Below are 17,729 nucleotides of genomic sequence, written 5' to 3' on the forward strand. Positions count from 1 at the left end.
TATTATATTTTCCGAAAATTAATGGATATTTGATTTTTAATAGATAAAAGTCAACATAAATTTATCTACACCATGCAGTAAATTTATTACAAAAATGTTCAAATCAATAATTTCACACAATTGAATATCCATTTCTTAACTAAAAAATTGCTCATCAAAACAATATCTCATATGGTAATGAATTTTCTAATATGTATAAATATCTATCTTGTATGTTTCTGTTAAATGTGATATTTATTGTAATAATTTAAGTTTTAAAATAAATATTTGTACAAATAAAAATAAATAAAATTGTTCGCCTCCGTAGTGTAGTCAGCACGTTTGGCTACCGTTCTGGAGGTCCTGGGTTCGACTTCAAGGGGGGTAAATAAATATAGTGATTTTTTCACTCTAATATTTATTCAATATTACCCTGGACTGGTACCTGAAGTGGAAGGCTGATCACCTTTCCTTCGTGTATTAACGATCAAGATAACACTGTGTTTATATAATGCAGTGCCCTATGTACCATTGGGGTGCAGATAAGGGTTTGAATTGAAAATTTGAATTGAGTATACATAAATATTTAAATTTTATACAATAGTATTTTTGTGATTCTAAGCCGATCAAAATTAAAAACAAACTTTAAAATATGATAGTGGGTTTGAACCCATAAGCTAACCACGGGATTACAACCATCTATACTCGATTATTCTCTTAGTTTTGAATTATTGTTTTGCTTACTTAAATATTTTTCAATTTAAAGTCATTAATAATCCACTTTGGATCCATTTCCTTGTATCAAGGGACTGAAATTATTTAACCTGGCCGTTTTTTTCGTATTACCGAAAAGCGTTAACTTAATTAAATTTTAATTTTGGTTCGTTAAGTAAAAACAATTGCAATATCTAGGTGAATCCACCGTTAATCCCGCATCTAAAATGTGGAATATAAATTAGATTCCTAAAATAACTGGAACCTTGTGAATTTAATGAATGCGGGTACCAATAATGTAACCGAGTTACGCGAGCATTAAACCTTAAACATTTCAACATTCCGAAAAGAAACATTACAAATAAGAAATTCTAAACACGTTAAAATAATGTTTTCGTGGCTTGTCAATCATGCGGTGGTTTTTCAATTCCAATAATAAGGCGTTTGTTGACTTACTTATAAACTGTCTTTACAAAACATACCGACTGACAATATTTGTAAATCGGGTAGAATTTTAAATCACAATTGATTTTTCCATCCCACTAACACAAGAGGCTGTTTTTTTAACGAAATATTAATATGAAATAGAATATTAACCGCCCCCATTTCAGTGAATGTCGGTAAACAATTTAATATTTGCTTTTCCGTCGGCACAAACTCATGAAAACTTCGTACGGTGTAATTAAATATGAATATCTTGGGAAAGCATTCGGTGATTTTCTCAATTAGTGCAATTAACTTCACACGAGTGCAATGTGTAATTACGTCCCACAACTCTGATACCTACAAAGTGGCGTGTACAAGTATTATATAAACATTCGAGCTTTTTAGAGGATGCTCTGCTTTATTATTCTAATATCATTAAAATCTCACCATGGTCGGAATTTATAAAACATATAATTGCGTCGTCAAATAATTTTAAATTTTCCTTTTACCAGTGACGTTGGCGAAGCTTTCTAAACTTTCAAAGATACCTTATGGTAGAAATAAAAATGGAGACTAATATTTAAAATATCCCCACACGTAGTTCCGGTCCCGGTATGTATGTTTATACATATATATATATATATATATATATATATATATATATATATATATATATATATATATATATATATATATATATATATATATATATATATATATATATATATATATATATATATGTATATATATATATATGTATATATATATATATATATATATATATATATATATATATATATATATAGATTTTTACATTGGTGGATGCGAAAAAGATAAAAGGTGAAAAAAAATTATAGTAATGCATATATTACTTTTAAAAAATAAAAATAAATTTATTTAAATAATCTATATGAACGTTTAAAAATAAGGTATTTTCTTTAAAAAATACAATTGAATTTAAAAATCGATTGATTTATCTAGATAACTAGGCATTTAATCGATAAAAAATAATTAGTTCACGAAATATGTAACCGGAATACGAGTATAATCGTATTGATCGTGTTGATAACGAACAAATAATAATGAAAAAATCGTCAGGAAAATTCATTGAATTGAGTTATAACAAAGAACGGAATATCGATCGTATAATTTGATTTATCCTTACAATAAAATGATGTGAACATTACCATCTCCATACTTAATACATTAAGTATCCCAATACGAAAATATACATTATTTTAATCATGGTATAATCTAGTAACCTTTGTGAATCGTGAAATAATTAGTATTATACTCGTAAATGTAGATTGTTATATTTCATATCCAACATTACATAACAAGTAATAAGAAACCCGTATTATTACAATGTACGATACGGGAAAGTATATCAACATTAATTAACCTATTTTCAAAAACAAGTAAATTGCTAAATAACATTTCAACGGTGTTATGTGACATAAAAGAGATTTAGAACTGAAAAGAGGACAGATAAATACGGTAATATTTTGTGTTGTAAATATATATGTATGTAAATATAAATAAGAAATATTTCCAGTTAATTAAAGGTTCATTCAACATTTTGACGTCACAACATGGATGAAGAAAAATATGAGTGTCTTACATGGCTTATGACCTATCATAGGATGGTTCAAGAGATTACTTATTTTTTACTGTAAACTTTCATTTAGATAATTCATACTTATTTATTTTTTTACAAAAATGGTAATAAAATTAGTATTTAACCACTCACCGAGATTTTTACGTCTACCGGTTTCGTGACGTACCCGTCTCTTCGTCGGGACAATCACTAACACAACATGCAAACAATACTACCCTTCACCACCAGATAATTCTATTTAAAACATCAATTAACAAAACATTTATTGATATGGCATTTAATTGGTACCTACTCCATAATTTACATTTTAAAATTTTAAAATCAAATACTGATTTTTAGAGTCTACTAAATTGTAAATTGTATTATTTTAAACGTAAAAATTTATATTTAAATTCGTCTTGACAATTTTTTCGCCTTGTTGGGGCATTATTAAAATACGGTTAGTGCCGAATCAATCAATAAAATAATTTAAAATATAATTTAATAAAAATATTTACCCATTTTATGAGCTGGTTATGCAATGAATAGCATATGATGGTAATAAATCAAATAATTATTTACTTATTTTGTCTTTTTAATCAAATAAAAAAACATTTTACTAAAATGTGTTTAAAATATTTTTAAAAAATACACGACCAATTGTATGCACTTAAAGAAAAACATTACCTTTCCAGAATACGACTTGCACTATTTGCATACCATACACATAAATAACGTAGTAAATTAAGACCACATGATCATATCTACCACACACTAAGGCCTGGACTTCAAATAGGTGATTAAGTTTCTACCACTGCCTAAATCATGGGTGGCCAACCTTTTTAGCAGTCGGGCCAGATTTTAGAAATCAGATTTCTTACTGGGCCGTAAAACAAAAATTCTTTTATTATTCAAAGGAAACATGAAATATATATATGCCGCTAATTCTTATATTAATAATTCTATTTTATTAAAATGGACATCAACGCCCCTGATAAAAATCACCACTTGGGCGGTGTCTGTTAGGTCTGTACTTCCATCTAATGCTAGAGCATAAAATATGATATTGGATGCTCGATTTTTCAAATTATATTCGATTTGTTTTCTTATGTCGTCCACACGCCAAGCATTCCTTAGCCATTTTACTATCTGAATATCGCTTAGATTTTTCGCAAGTATCATGGCTACTGTATAAATAACTTTTACATAGCATTTTTACTTTCAGTCAATCTAGGAGTCAGTTATAGCAGCTTGTATTATTATCAATGTGAAGTTTAAAGTCGATCACAAATCTTGTGAAACGTTAACACGAAAATACCATAGAAGAAATTTTCACGATAGTGAGATACTTCTTTATATATGGAATATGATACAAACTACGCACGATGGAATGTTCTTTTGGAAGTTTTATATACACTTTAAAAAATTGTGTAATGCTCCGCGGGCCGCGGGTTGGCCACCCTTGGCCTAAATAATGTTTCTCTACTAAAAAACAGAGGACAGAAAGGTTTACAAAACCCTTACTCAAAATATGCTAAAACATTCCTTTCTTCTACAACATTCACACATCACGCATGCACAACAATTGCTCATACATTAAACGCAGTCAAGCCCAAGAAATTGGTGTTTCTGTTATGCCTTTTTGGACAATATTGCTGCTACTTATTTTTCCTCTTTCCCACGCGTTTTCCAGAAACAAAGTACGGAGTGAAGAGGGTGCAAACTCAAATAATTTATCGACAAGTTTAATTCGGATGTTTGTCAAATTCGTTTATAATTACAATTTTTTGGAGTCCATAAAACTTCATATTTGATAATATGAAGACGTTGTTTGAAAATATACAATAAAATGGCTTTTTATATTTTTTAAGCCCATGGGTACATGTTGAAGGAAAGTTACTAGAAAAAAGATTATTTAAATGGATAAGGATATTTCTTGAATGTTTTTCACAGATACTTTGCGGCACATTTAATAAACTTTATAAAATTTAGCTAACAAGTTGTCATTTGGAGTTGACGTATTCGCTACGCAATGCACATTAAAAAAACATTAAGGAGTTTTTCTTGTTTTTTTTTAATCATATTTTTTTAATCATATTTTCATATGGTGTATGTAGTGCGTGGAAGTTTTTGAAAGAAATGTAATTAACTATAAGTATTTCAATGTTTTAGAATTTAGTACATAAACTCTGATGATGACAAGGTTCTTGTCGAAACCGGTTGGATAAAGTGTACCAATAAAAAGTGGTTAAAACAAAGTTGTTTTATTTTATAAAGGATAAAGATATTTATTTATTTATTTTAGATATTAATATAATTGTCAACTTTGTGGTATGGTAATAACATTCTGCTTATCTTTCATCGTTCACGTTGTGTTATACACAAAGTAAACGATGATTGAAAAGGAGGAGATAAGGGTTCGTTTATATTAAACTATAAACTCTCTACCATAACCGAGTCTGATTTGAGATCCACACTTCAAACAAACAAAAAATCAATCAGTTTGTTTCGATTGCCTACCAAATAATTTTACTGGTTTAATATTATACCTTGAAATGTATTTATCATTGACAATGTGTTATCATTTATTTTAAGTTTGTTCCACAAAATGTCTAAAATAGTGTATTCCGTAATCTAGCAAAAGGATATAGCTGTAGTTTCAATACTTATTTAGTTTTATTAAGATATGTGTATATAAATATACATAAAACAAATGAGTTATTTAATTTCACAAGTTTGTTTTTGCTCTCCTGTAAAATTTGTTTTGAGACAGATATACCCCTTTGCCTTTACACTGCCGAACTATGATACCTTCACCACTTTTCTCTCTGTCCCCAAAATTTGACAATGATAAGGTTGTTCAGATTTTTTTTTTGACAATTCGAAAAATTTGGCTTCTGGCACCACGCTGAATCCATTTTCCCATTACAGTTGATTCATTCTCCTATACTTCAATATTTGCAAATCATCAGCAAGTTTAGCAATAAAATACAGGAGATAGCGCTACGGTTTATTTATGTTTACACTTTCAAATTTTCGTAATAAGGTCAAACTTTTCATGAAAACATTGAAAACCACCCTTTTAATGACAATTTAATTTTATCAGGTACCTTCGTGGTTCGACAGCCCAGGGGGGGTGGAAACAGGCTCGTCTTCAGGGCTCCGCGTGAGGCTCTCGGGGCACCACTTTCCCGAGGGCCTGATGACGGTGCGCTGCCTCAGCACGGTGGGGAGACCACCCCTTGGAGACGTCCGAGAAGCTCAATTTTTTGGTATGTATCATTTATGAACTTAATTTAGCGTCTAACGTACAATTCTGAAGTTCCGAGTGTAAACCGCAGAAACGTCAAATACTGTATAAAAAAAATTGTGACAGTTTTTTTCGCCTTGTTTCATCTTTCGGCATTTTCAAACTTATGTGAATATGAAATGGACTGAGGGTCCTTATAAAGACATGGAGTCTAAAAATTTGTGTGTGGTTTAAGTATTTTATATGTATAAAATTTATATCCGCCTCCATAGTGTAATGGTCAGCACGCTCGGCTACCGTTCTGGAGGACCCGGGTTCGATTCCCAGGGGGGGTAAAATAAATATGAGTGACTTTTTCACTGTAATATTTATTCAATATTACCCTGGACTGGTCCCTGAAGCGGAGGGCTGATCACCTTTCCTTCGTGTGTAAACGATCAAGATAACACTGCGTTTATATGACGCAGTGCCCTATGCACCATTGGGGTGCGGATAAGGGTTTAAAAAAAACTGGAAATATAATCCAATGTAGGTTTTTTAATCATTCAAAATATAAAATTCTAGATGACGTGAAATTAAAATAAAATCGATGTTAATGAATCTATTTGTAAAGTATTAACCCTAATGGTCATTATTTTACTGAATACTTCCAAAGTATAATGCCTCGAAAAATACTGATACATATTTATGTTTTCAAAGCCAAGATTTCACTGTGCGCATAATATCCTGGATACGTCGAAACGTAAGATATATCACGCGTAACTCGATCTTCCCCTCAGGCATTACTAACGATAGTTCGTAAAACGTCTCGAGAATGGTTATTCTAAGGCGATTAGCTCAGTTTGAGGTAAAACTATCAGTGAACAAACTGTTCTTCCGTCGTATTGTTAGCATCGCGCTCACCGCAATCAAAGCTCCCAATAACTACTTCCACGAGTTTGTCCCAGTTTCGGGTCTATATTTTCCAGCAATCACATCCGTCATTCACCATAAGTAAAACTTTCTGCTTGTGATTTCTTGGCGGGTTACTTGGGAGGAAAAAATCAGATGAGGGTCCATTGTCAACCCCTATCGACATGTGTTGTAGGTGCTTGGTAAAAAGTTATTCCTTCGATTTTCTAATAATATAAAATTCTGACACGAAAATCTACTCATAAAAAATACGTGATATTTTTTTTGGTTTTGGGATTCTTCTCACATATACTAATATAGATTTTCATATTTCATATAAGGATGGTTTCATAGTATGGAATTAATCTATTTCAGGGCCGAAAGTTTGGAAAACATTAAGGCTTATGAATAGTAATGAATTTTAATGAAAAAAGTTGATAATTTTTTACAGTACCTACCTAAATATTTATTAAACTTAAACCTCATTTTGTTATTTGCCTACCCCGAAAATTAGTATTTTTGTAAAGTGATATTAAGCAAAGAGTTGAGTTAGTAACTGTGGTTTACTATAAATATTTCAAGAAATTGATTCAAGAAATTGATTCAAGAAACAGCGAAAATAAATCAAATACAATCATCCTACAGTTTTTACGAATTTTCGTAGAGTTTGATTCGATTTGCGCAATTATTTTTCTCAATCTGAGTAAAAAAATATTAATCGGGTAAATATTTGAAAGCGATGTTTACCTCGTTTTAAACTCGAGAAGGGACGCCTTTAAATCACCTAAATTCTTTCATGTTTCCCTTCGGAGGAAATATCTTGACATTTAAGAATTTATGAAATTGAAATGGGTTTTTCAATAAGTAAAACCTACAGAAGGCAACCTTTTGCGGTACGTATCCCTTATAGTATAGCATGTCCGCTCTTTCTCCGGGAGAGCTAATATTTGATTTAGAAAACAATTCTTTACCGGTATTACTTATGAATAACTATTTTCCAAGAACTCTATCAAGTTGTGAGTCCCCTGATAAATCAGTCAGGAAGAAACTATCGGTCCCCTTGTTTACCGATCGGACGTAACGCCGATGTATTCATTCAATAGCTGATTGTATGAACATTTTATCGGAATCTCGTTTCCCGTTCTACTTATTTACGAAGTGTACCAAATAATCATGTTTGCGCACTGCTCGGTGAAAAAACAATTTTAAGTGATTAAATCGTAAAGGCGGTTAAAAATGATTCCTCAGAATGCGCTATCGCCTACTTATGAAGCGGCTACTTACTCGGCGCGGCGCGGCGTCCTTACGTTCTCGTATCTTCATACTCGCTTAATTCATCCGAAGTTTGTCGTATTGTTTGCGAGATTTCATAACGCCGAGGAGCTTGTTCGCCATTTTGTTTGAGAGTAGAAAACCTTTAAGTGGAAGTGTATTATTGACGCGGAGTGAAGCAGATGCATATAAATCTCAGTTAACATGGCCGTATCTGCGGATTGGCATACAGCGCCCGGGATTGCACGGAATTAATTAATGTTTAGGCGGCTTGGGAAGAAAGATATTCGATACGAGTACCGCACCGACATCGACATAGATACACCTTTCTAGAGACTGTATACAACACGAGACTTGTACCCGATACCCGGATTAACAATACATTTTCCGCATCCGATACTATCTAATTTATTTATTCATTTCTTTGTCGGCCACCGATGGGGTGGGGCAACATGTTTCAATTATTCAAACCTTCCCCGTGGATTTATGTACTGGAATTTTATTCACTGGCCTTCTATCGCGCAGTAACTTAACTCCGTAGTACAAATTTTCAGCACACCGTGTGAGGAAATCTATCCCGTGGGAGACCCCTTGAATCCTATGCAAAGGAGAAAAATTATTTAAATGCCGAACAAATTGGAACTACGCGATACAATATGAATGAAACATTATTGAAATATTACAAATCCGCTTTTATCTTCCTTTGATGTTTATCCATTTTCGCGTTATATTTACAATTCAAGTCCTCCGGCAAAGGATGGCTGACAAATTATTAATTGAAGTGCTATTCATTTATATTCACAAAAATGAAATATCATCTTTTTATTGGAAAAAATCAAAGCCATTTCTACGATTCATCTTATTTGTTCCTTTTTTCCTGATATTTTCGTACTGTTTTATTTATTTACCTTGATAAGTAGGTATCTACCATGAAAGCTGCCCTAATTTCTTTGGATAAATTTATTTTTGCACTAAAACAAAGAAATATTATGACTAATTTGTAATTTTTGTTTCAGTTCACGGTTCGGCATCTAATGCATACGTTTCCTGGAGTTTATATTTCGTTGTAAGTTTCTTCAGCATTTATACTAAAACGTACATTTTCAGTGCTTGAATTTTACCTGTATTATATACTAATTAAGCGCACTATATACTTTATCATGGGTGTAGTAGGAAATTGTAAATATCTTTTTTATTGTAAAATTTTCGGGAGAAAAAAAATATTAATGTTTCTTTAATCCACAATTGTTTTATTGTTTTGCTGGATTATTCAATAAATGATATATGTACTTAGTTTTAATATAATTATATACGACATAATCTTACATATCCAGTATTGTATGGAATAAAACTAAAATAAATCGCTATAGAAACAAAAAAAGGTTTTTCACTCCACCCGCTTATCGAAACTTATATTAAATCATTGTACCTTAAAAAAACTAATCTAAAGAATGGAGTTCAATATTTATCCACAAGTGTGTATATATATAAAGTGTGTATACGTATAAACGTAATACATAATGTATGTAGTGTAGATATGCAAAATTGAAATTGATCCGAAAACGTATTCAGAACTAAACCCAAACACAATTCCAAGCAAAAACTCGTTAAAAAAGCGTTCAATTTCAACAAGCTTATGAGCTTTATGAATTTTCTGTCTCCGAGGTTATCACCCCAGAGAGAAAATTCATTCAATGAAATTGTCATTTTTATAACGTTTTGCTGGCTTAAAACAAGGCAACTAAACAACTTCAAATTGTTTCCATTCGACCATGAAATATTCACATTTCTCTTTTACGTAAGATTTTATCATTTTTCCTTATTATGCCTACTTAGAATTTGAAATTCTGTCATATTTTTGGCTTCAGTACATCAAAATTCAGGAATAATATTTTCGTTTATATTTACAAAAAATTACATTGCTTACAAAACTTACTACACACCCATACCTTACATAAACGTGATCAGAAATTCTCCCGAATAACTTAAGTGGTGCATAGGGCACCGGATCTGATTGATGCTGTTTGCTGATAACGTAAACCCAAGGTGATCTGTCCGGCGCTCTAGAATCTTGATTCTAGCAGTGAAATATATTTGATGGGATAGAAGTACCATAAGTGAAAAATAGGGGAATAACAATTACTTTAGTACTCGAGGTTGCATACCCACACCTGTAAAAGCTTATGCAAGTCACCGTTTGGTTCAAAGTTCATGTTTTTATTACAAAGTAAAATATAAGTTTTATAATTTGACAAAATTTCAAATAGACAGATATCGATTTTGTATTACAACTCAATGGGTAGAGTTATTTAGATGATAATGTGGAAGTCTGAGTATTAATATAATAATGTTGGCTCTTATGACCTTAAATTTCAGGAACCTGAAGATCTTTATACTGAAATTTACAAGTGATACGGTTTTGTAAAATAGCATATATACATTTTTGAAAGATTAATAATACAATTTTTAAAGGCAAAGATTGTGTGCAAAAACAGCTTGGTGTGGCGTTCTATTCTCTCTGCCTACCACTGTGGCAAAGCGGCGTGACGGTTTGTTAGTTAGTTAACCAGACCATTGGTGGCTGATCGCTTTGTATATTTTTAGAAATATTTAAATGAAAGTCAAGAAGAGTATACTTTTCGGATACCAATAACTATGAGAATAAATTATTACTTCTTCTTCTTCTTCTTTATGAGCTATCTGACCTCCACTGCTGGATATAGGCCTCTTCCCCTTTTTTCCATTTCTTCCAGTTGGTTGCTGCTTGCAGCCAGTTTTTACCCCCCACAGCGACTATGTCGTCGGACCATCTCTTTTTGGGTCTTCCGACACCTCTTTTGTTCTCCCAAAGTCTCAATCGTAGAAATCTTGGGGTCTATCTTGTGGGGTCCTGTCTTTCAATATGTCCTGCCTACTGTCATTTAAATTTTACCACGCAATCCATTATGTCCTCTACTTTGTTTTTTTCTTGGAATTTTATTTTTTTTTATCCCTCAGGCTACAACTAGGCTTAATAAAGCTTTACGAATAATAATAATAAAATTGATAAAAGGGGCATCCTAAATTTCTGTCTGTGATTATAATTTAACATCAGGAAAATGTAGTTGAAATATTTGAATGGAACATAATACGTACATGTTATGATATGATACTTCACCCTTATAAAGTAACGAGGATTTACCCCCGGCGGCGGGGACGGCGGGCGGCAAGCGCAGAGGGCGCTCCGCTAAGTCTCGCAATGATCAGGTGAGGCCTGAAGCTAATAGAATAAGGGCTACAATTAAAGTTAGTTGACGTGGACCAACAAACATCGTCCCCAAGAATAAAGCGGATACCTCATTTACATACTAAACACATTATTTACAAAGGCTTTGTCCCCTGTTTGACACCCGCGCATAGGCGAGGGCTGTACTTTTATTCTATGCTACAGGTCGACCGGTCTACTTTACCGCCGGCATTGCCATACCTTACATTAACCCATCCGAATATCAGTTTTTTAAATAAATATACATATGTGTATATATATAAATATATATATATATATATATATATATATATATATATATATATATATATATATATATATATATATATATATATATATATATATATATATATATATATATATATATATATATATATATATATATATATATATATATATATATATATATATATATATATATATATATATATATATATATATATATATATATATATATATATATATATATATATATATATATATATATATATATATATATATATATATATATATATATATATATATATATATATATATATATATATATATATATATATATATATATATATATATATATATATATATATATATATATATATATGTATATATAAGATTGCCTTTACCTTTTCTTAATAATTAACATAGTAAGTTTTAAAAAAATCTTCTTACTATAAATAAATATTTTATTTTATTATTTTTGGATATCTCATCCAATATGAAGAAGAATATGGAAGTCTGGGCATTTACAGGGCTGACTACCGTCATTTTCATCTCACCAATAGATGTCTCTGGTGAAGTTCTAGTGATTCAAGAACAATGTTTTAAAATTGGTTCATATATAGAACTTCCAAGAATTTAAGTAGTGTGATTGTCAATAATGGGTAGAATTAGTAAATATTACACGTGTGTAAAGTGATCACTTAAACCAGCCTATGACGGTCGTCAGTCCCATAAATGCCCAGACTTCCATATTCTTCTTCATCTTTGATGAGATGTCAAAAAATAAAATGAAACATTTTATTGTTTATTATTGAAATGCTTTTCTAGAGGAGTATCTTTATTGATTTGTGTATATCACACGAAAGTAATTTTATAATACAAACTACCCACGGACGTGTGGCTTAAACCGTGGATAATATGCGAATGTAAAATATTCTCAGCCGCCAAGGTATGGCGGCCGGTATGCCGGGTTAATAGGCTCTCATTAATATCGAAAATAAATTTCAACGAACGGAATATTTCGGGGGCTATTCACCTAATGAAATCTTTTCTGATTGAAACGCAAAAACAATATCAGATTCGCGGAACAAAAGGTTATTTAATCTGAAGCCGAGGAGACCGTGATCATTTCAATAACCAGCTTTGTAGCAGCGATACGCAATTAGTATCTAATGAATAATATTTTTCATCCGAATCTAAACAATTTCCGCGCTTATATTTCGGATTTTCTTTCACTCGCGAAAAATTTAAAAGTAAGCGCTTTAAATGACTTCTTCTTTGTAACGTATTGAAGGAGGGATTTAAAAAGGAGAGGAAACGTCCTTCCTTCCTTCTCTCGGTAATTGGCCGAGAGAAGCTTTCATTCTATAAAGCCACGTCCTAAATGTTATTCTTCCCAAAGTTACGCACATTATTCTATTGTTTATGATTTTTACTCCAGTAAATTCCTGTTAGTATAAAGTTCTCATAAGAAACTTGTTTACCTACCATTAAAATGAATTAATAGTTATTTTCTCGTTTCTTAATTTATTTATGTATTTCATATCATCATACACATAATTACAAAATAAAATAATGTGTTTTGTATATTAAAAGCATTGTTAACCTTGTGGTATGGTTATATTAAAGTGGTACTACACAAAGTGAACGTCGAATGAAAAAGAAAGTTTGCAACGTTTTGAGTGTGTCCAAATACTTGTTCACAAAATCTGGATTATATCCAATTACATTAGTTATTTTCATATTATTTTTGACGCAAATTCCCAGACTTTTAAATTTTTCTTCCTCCTGTATGAGATGTTAAAAATAATAATAATAATTAGACGAAGAAACTGTTAAAATAATGTACACTCACTAAGTTTTCCCATATAGTTTTCCTATTTTTCATATAATTTTAAAAATAAACATTTTACAATATTCATTTAAAAAATTAAACGAGAAAAATAGTTATGAAATCATATTAAATACGACATGGCTGATGAAGCGATCTATTTCAGATCTACCCACTTCCACTATCCATTTATGAATAGCTCTTTTATATTTAGTTTCCATTTTTAATAACTTAATGGATTATTTTATCCAAAAAGTAGGTCGTTAAAATTTATTTTATTATAACCAAAGCCCTTTTGACTTCAAACCGTATGAGTTAGGTTTTGTTTGATGTGTTACTTTGTTTCTATGCTATCATAAAGTGCGTTAAATGTGATTTGTGTAATTTGCTTGGAGGATCTTCCTTGAGTTATGTGAGAGTAAATCTTAAATGCATTTGTAAGGACTGTTTTAGCATATAGTTTTTTGACTGTCATAACTTGTAATTTGTTAAATATTTCCTCTGTGGGTATCTCAGAAATTTAAGAATTATTGATTTTTGAGCAACAGTAACACTATTTCATAATGCATTACTCACACTGCCCCAGTAATCCTATAGTGTAAAATGGACTGACATAATTAAATTGAATTTTATAAAATGTGCCATAAGTATCTGCGAAAAACATTCAAGAAAAAAAAATTATTATATACACATATATATATATATACATATATTTATATTTATATATATATATATATATACATATATATATATATATATATATATATATATATATATATATATATATATATATATATATATATATATATATATATATATATATATATATATATATATATATATATATATATATATATATATATTTATATATATATGTATATATATATATATATATATATATATATATATATATATATATATATATATATATATATATATATATATATATAATATGTATATATTGTACATATAAGTTTGTGTATATGTGTATGTGTGTGTATTTATGAAATATTACCATAAAGTGATTGTGGACTCGTGTACTTTGCTGGGAGGTGTTTTCTTGTGTTATGTGAGAGTAATTCTATTGTAATGCATACGTAAGAGTGGTTTTAACATATAGTTGTTTGACTGTCGTAAGTTGTTATTTGTTGAATATTTCCACTTAGTTGCCTCAAGACTTCTAAAAGTGTGTCGTTAAATTATATTTTCAGTAAAAGGTCGCAATGCAAATACTAGAATATGACAAGTGGTAATAATAACACTTAATGAAAAACCTTGGGCGGACGATTCTGGAACCTCAGCACCGTAAAGCTGCAGAAAAGAAGGATTTTATTAAAATGGAAATGAGAATGCAAATTATTTTTTAATGAATATTCGTTTATTTATTACTTTTGTGGAGAATTCAAATATTATTATTTTCAATGTCGTTAAAAGATTGCATGTACTTAGATTATTAAAATGTTACTAACTATATTTATATTTAAAAAAAATATTAATAATTCATGACAAAAAAAAGTATTAGATTCTTTTTATTATTTAGAATTTTTACGGAGTGTGTAGAAAATTTGGCAAGGGAATGTAATTAATTATGAGTATTTAAATGTTTTAAAATTTAATAAACCCTAATGATGAAAAAATCGGTAGGTTAAAGTGTACTTATAATAAAAAGTGGCTAAAACAAATTTGTTAAATTTTATAAAATTCACGACATATTCAAGAAAATAAATAAATGTGAATTGATGAGTGAAATCAGAACAGGTAAATAAATATTGATGGGGATATGGTTGAAAATAGAACTAGAGGTAGACCAAGGAAAACTTTGCATGTGAAATACTTGAAAGTGGTCAGGTCAAGAGTCAAATAAGGAAAGAATGCCACTACTACTACTATCACCACGCCGTTCTATTTTCTACAACCACTCACTCCTTTCAACAACCGTCATATATGAAAAATCGACATTTTTCAGTTGTGAATGTTTTCGGAATGCCCAGAAAATATACTGTAACCTAACCTAAAAAGATCTGTTGCACAGTAAAAAGTTCAATAAGTGGCTTGATATTTATTTTTAATACATTTCATTATATTTTTAAATTTTAAGAAGATTCTTAAACTTTAAAACGATCTCCTGAAAAATCAAGTTTTTTTATTTATGACGTTGTTGAAAGGAGTGAGCGATATACTCCTCACTTCTTTCACATCCATACATCTAGTCATACATGCCGCAGACTATTGACACCACCAGATTTAATAATGCAAGTCTCGGATAAGCTTTATCGATAAAATAAACAAATATGCGTCGAGATGGTTTGGGCATGTAGAACGAATGAGTAAAAAAAAAACAAATTAATAAGACAAATGTAGCTGGAAATAAGAGCAGAAGAAAACCGAAAAAAACATAACATGATCAAGTATTTCAAATTCAAAGTGGTCTGGTCAGGAGTCTGAATAATCGGCGGATATGTATGAGGGGAGCATGAATATGTAAAAGGCTAGCATGAATTGTTTGCAAAGACAGATTGGTGTAGTATTCTATTGTCTCTGCCTGCCCTTGCGGAGAAGCAACGTGGTGGTTGGTTAGTTGGTTTGTTAAAATAAATGCATACGTACATAACATGTTATGTTTGTATGTGTGTAACTTAATTTCAAATCAACATACAACCGAAAATATTCTAAAATAACGATTAAAAATAGTATTTTTAATACTTTTACTTTTCAAAATAAAACTTTCATTTATAAATAACATAAAAAGGTGTTATTTTAGTGTAAAAAATAATATGAAACCGATATTGGGATATTTTTTACATCCAAATACATTATCCGCTACATTTTTGGTATTCGTATTGAAATCACATACTATATGACTTATTTTGTTACTTTAATTACATTTATGAGCACTGTATATTTTTTTTATATTTCATAGACAAAATTATATCAAAAATCTATTTTTACAACTTTTTGTAATTTATAAGCTTAGTTAAAAAATCTTTTAAAACACCAAAGTCTGGAATGAAGTCTGACATATAAATGTACCATATATGTATCTGTACGAGTATGTAAACTGTTGATCCTCATATACATTTAAAGAGATTCTTAAAGCTAAGAAAATGTTTCCATAATTTCATTAATTGATCATAATTTAAGTTTTGCTTGGTAAATACCACATTTTAATATAAACAACAATTGTAGTATTTACCGTGTAAACTTCATTAAAAATCCAATTTATTTAGTGTTCATAGTTTGACAATCAAGACTTGGCACGATCAGATCAATCAGAACCTAAAATCTGGCGGTGTCAAAAGTCTGCGTAATCGGAAGGTATGTATGACTAGATATATGGATGTGAAGGAGGCGTGGAGTGTATGTCAGGACAGAAGAGTGTGGCGTTCCATCCTCTCTGCCTACCCCTGCGGGGAAACGGCGTGATGGTAGTAGTAGTAGTAGTAGTTCGACATTTAATTTGCAATATCACATCATTACAGTGAATGTCATGTTGGTTTTCAATATGAAAATTTCGTTTTTTCAACAGCAAAAAAAAATAAAAAATAAAGTATGAATTTTATAAAATTATAACTTTAGATGCATTGGCTAGTCAATATTAGCCGACTTGGCTAATTAGGCACTTTGCCGACCAGTTGGCTATCGGCGTTAAGTCGGATTATTTCGGGTTGCTCGGCAACCGTAACTTGGACGCTGCTTATAACAGTTAACTTAATCTTTTTTGCAACCACTGTTTTATTCCACCCAAAGGTTTAAAAATATTATTAAATGTATAAAAATATTTGCTTTAAACGAGGTGTGTAAATAGAAATTATTTTTTAAAAAATGCTTCAATAAATAATTAGGTTAAGGTAGCAAAAAATACATATAATACATTAGACGTTAAGCGTGTTTAAAAATAATTAGGTAAAATAGTGTACATATTCCACTATTTGTTTACATTTTGACATCTCAACATAGATGAAGAAGAATATGGAAATCTGGGTATTAATTAACATGTAAATAAAACCACACTACTTAATTTTCGGTAACCATATTTAAGTTTCAATTGACACCATCTTTTACATTTTTTATCTTGGCACGTTTATGGTTGAGTTTATTAAGTTTGTTTTTAAATAGCAGACAAATTTATGAAATATATCTAGCATAACATTCTTCCCGTTATTTTTAAGTACTTGTTCTTCTGATTATTAAACTTACGTCTTGAGTTCACGTCTACGTCTTGGTCTTAAATTCACAATATTTTAAGTGCGTCCAAATCTATGTTCATATATCTGGCTTCGACTCC

At 30.4% G+C, this 17,729-nt stretch overlaps 1 protein-coding gene across 1 annotated transcript in view; it reads left to right on the top strand.

Moving 5' to 3' along the window:
- The window catches only part of LOC148311127 (uncharacterized), a 68,293-nt gene extending 58,783 nt beyond the window's left edge, over nt 1-9,510 (top strand). Inside the window, exons 6-7 of the mRNA XM_088257188.1 lie at nt 5,823-5,988; nt 9,146-9,510. Coding sequence (XP_088113314.1) covers nt 5,823-5,988; nt 9,146-9,243 — 264 coding nt within the window. The 3' untranslated portion in view covers nt 9,244-9,510. The remainder of the gene's footprint in view (nt 1-5,822; nt 5,989-9,145) is intronic.
- The last annotated feature ends 8,219 nt before the right edge of the window (nt 9,511-17,729 follow it).

This window comes from Brachycentrus maculatus, unplaced genomic scaffold (genome assembly GCF_059751285.1).
Source record: "Brachycentrus maculatus isolate JH-2025_06_01 unplaced genomic scaffold, ASM5975128v1 h1tg000073l, whole genome shotgun sequence".
NCBI classification, from domain to species: domain Eukaryota; kingdom Metazoa; phylum Arthropoda; class Insecta; order Trichoptera; family Brachycentridae; genus Brachycentrus; species Brachycentrus maculatus.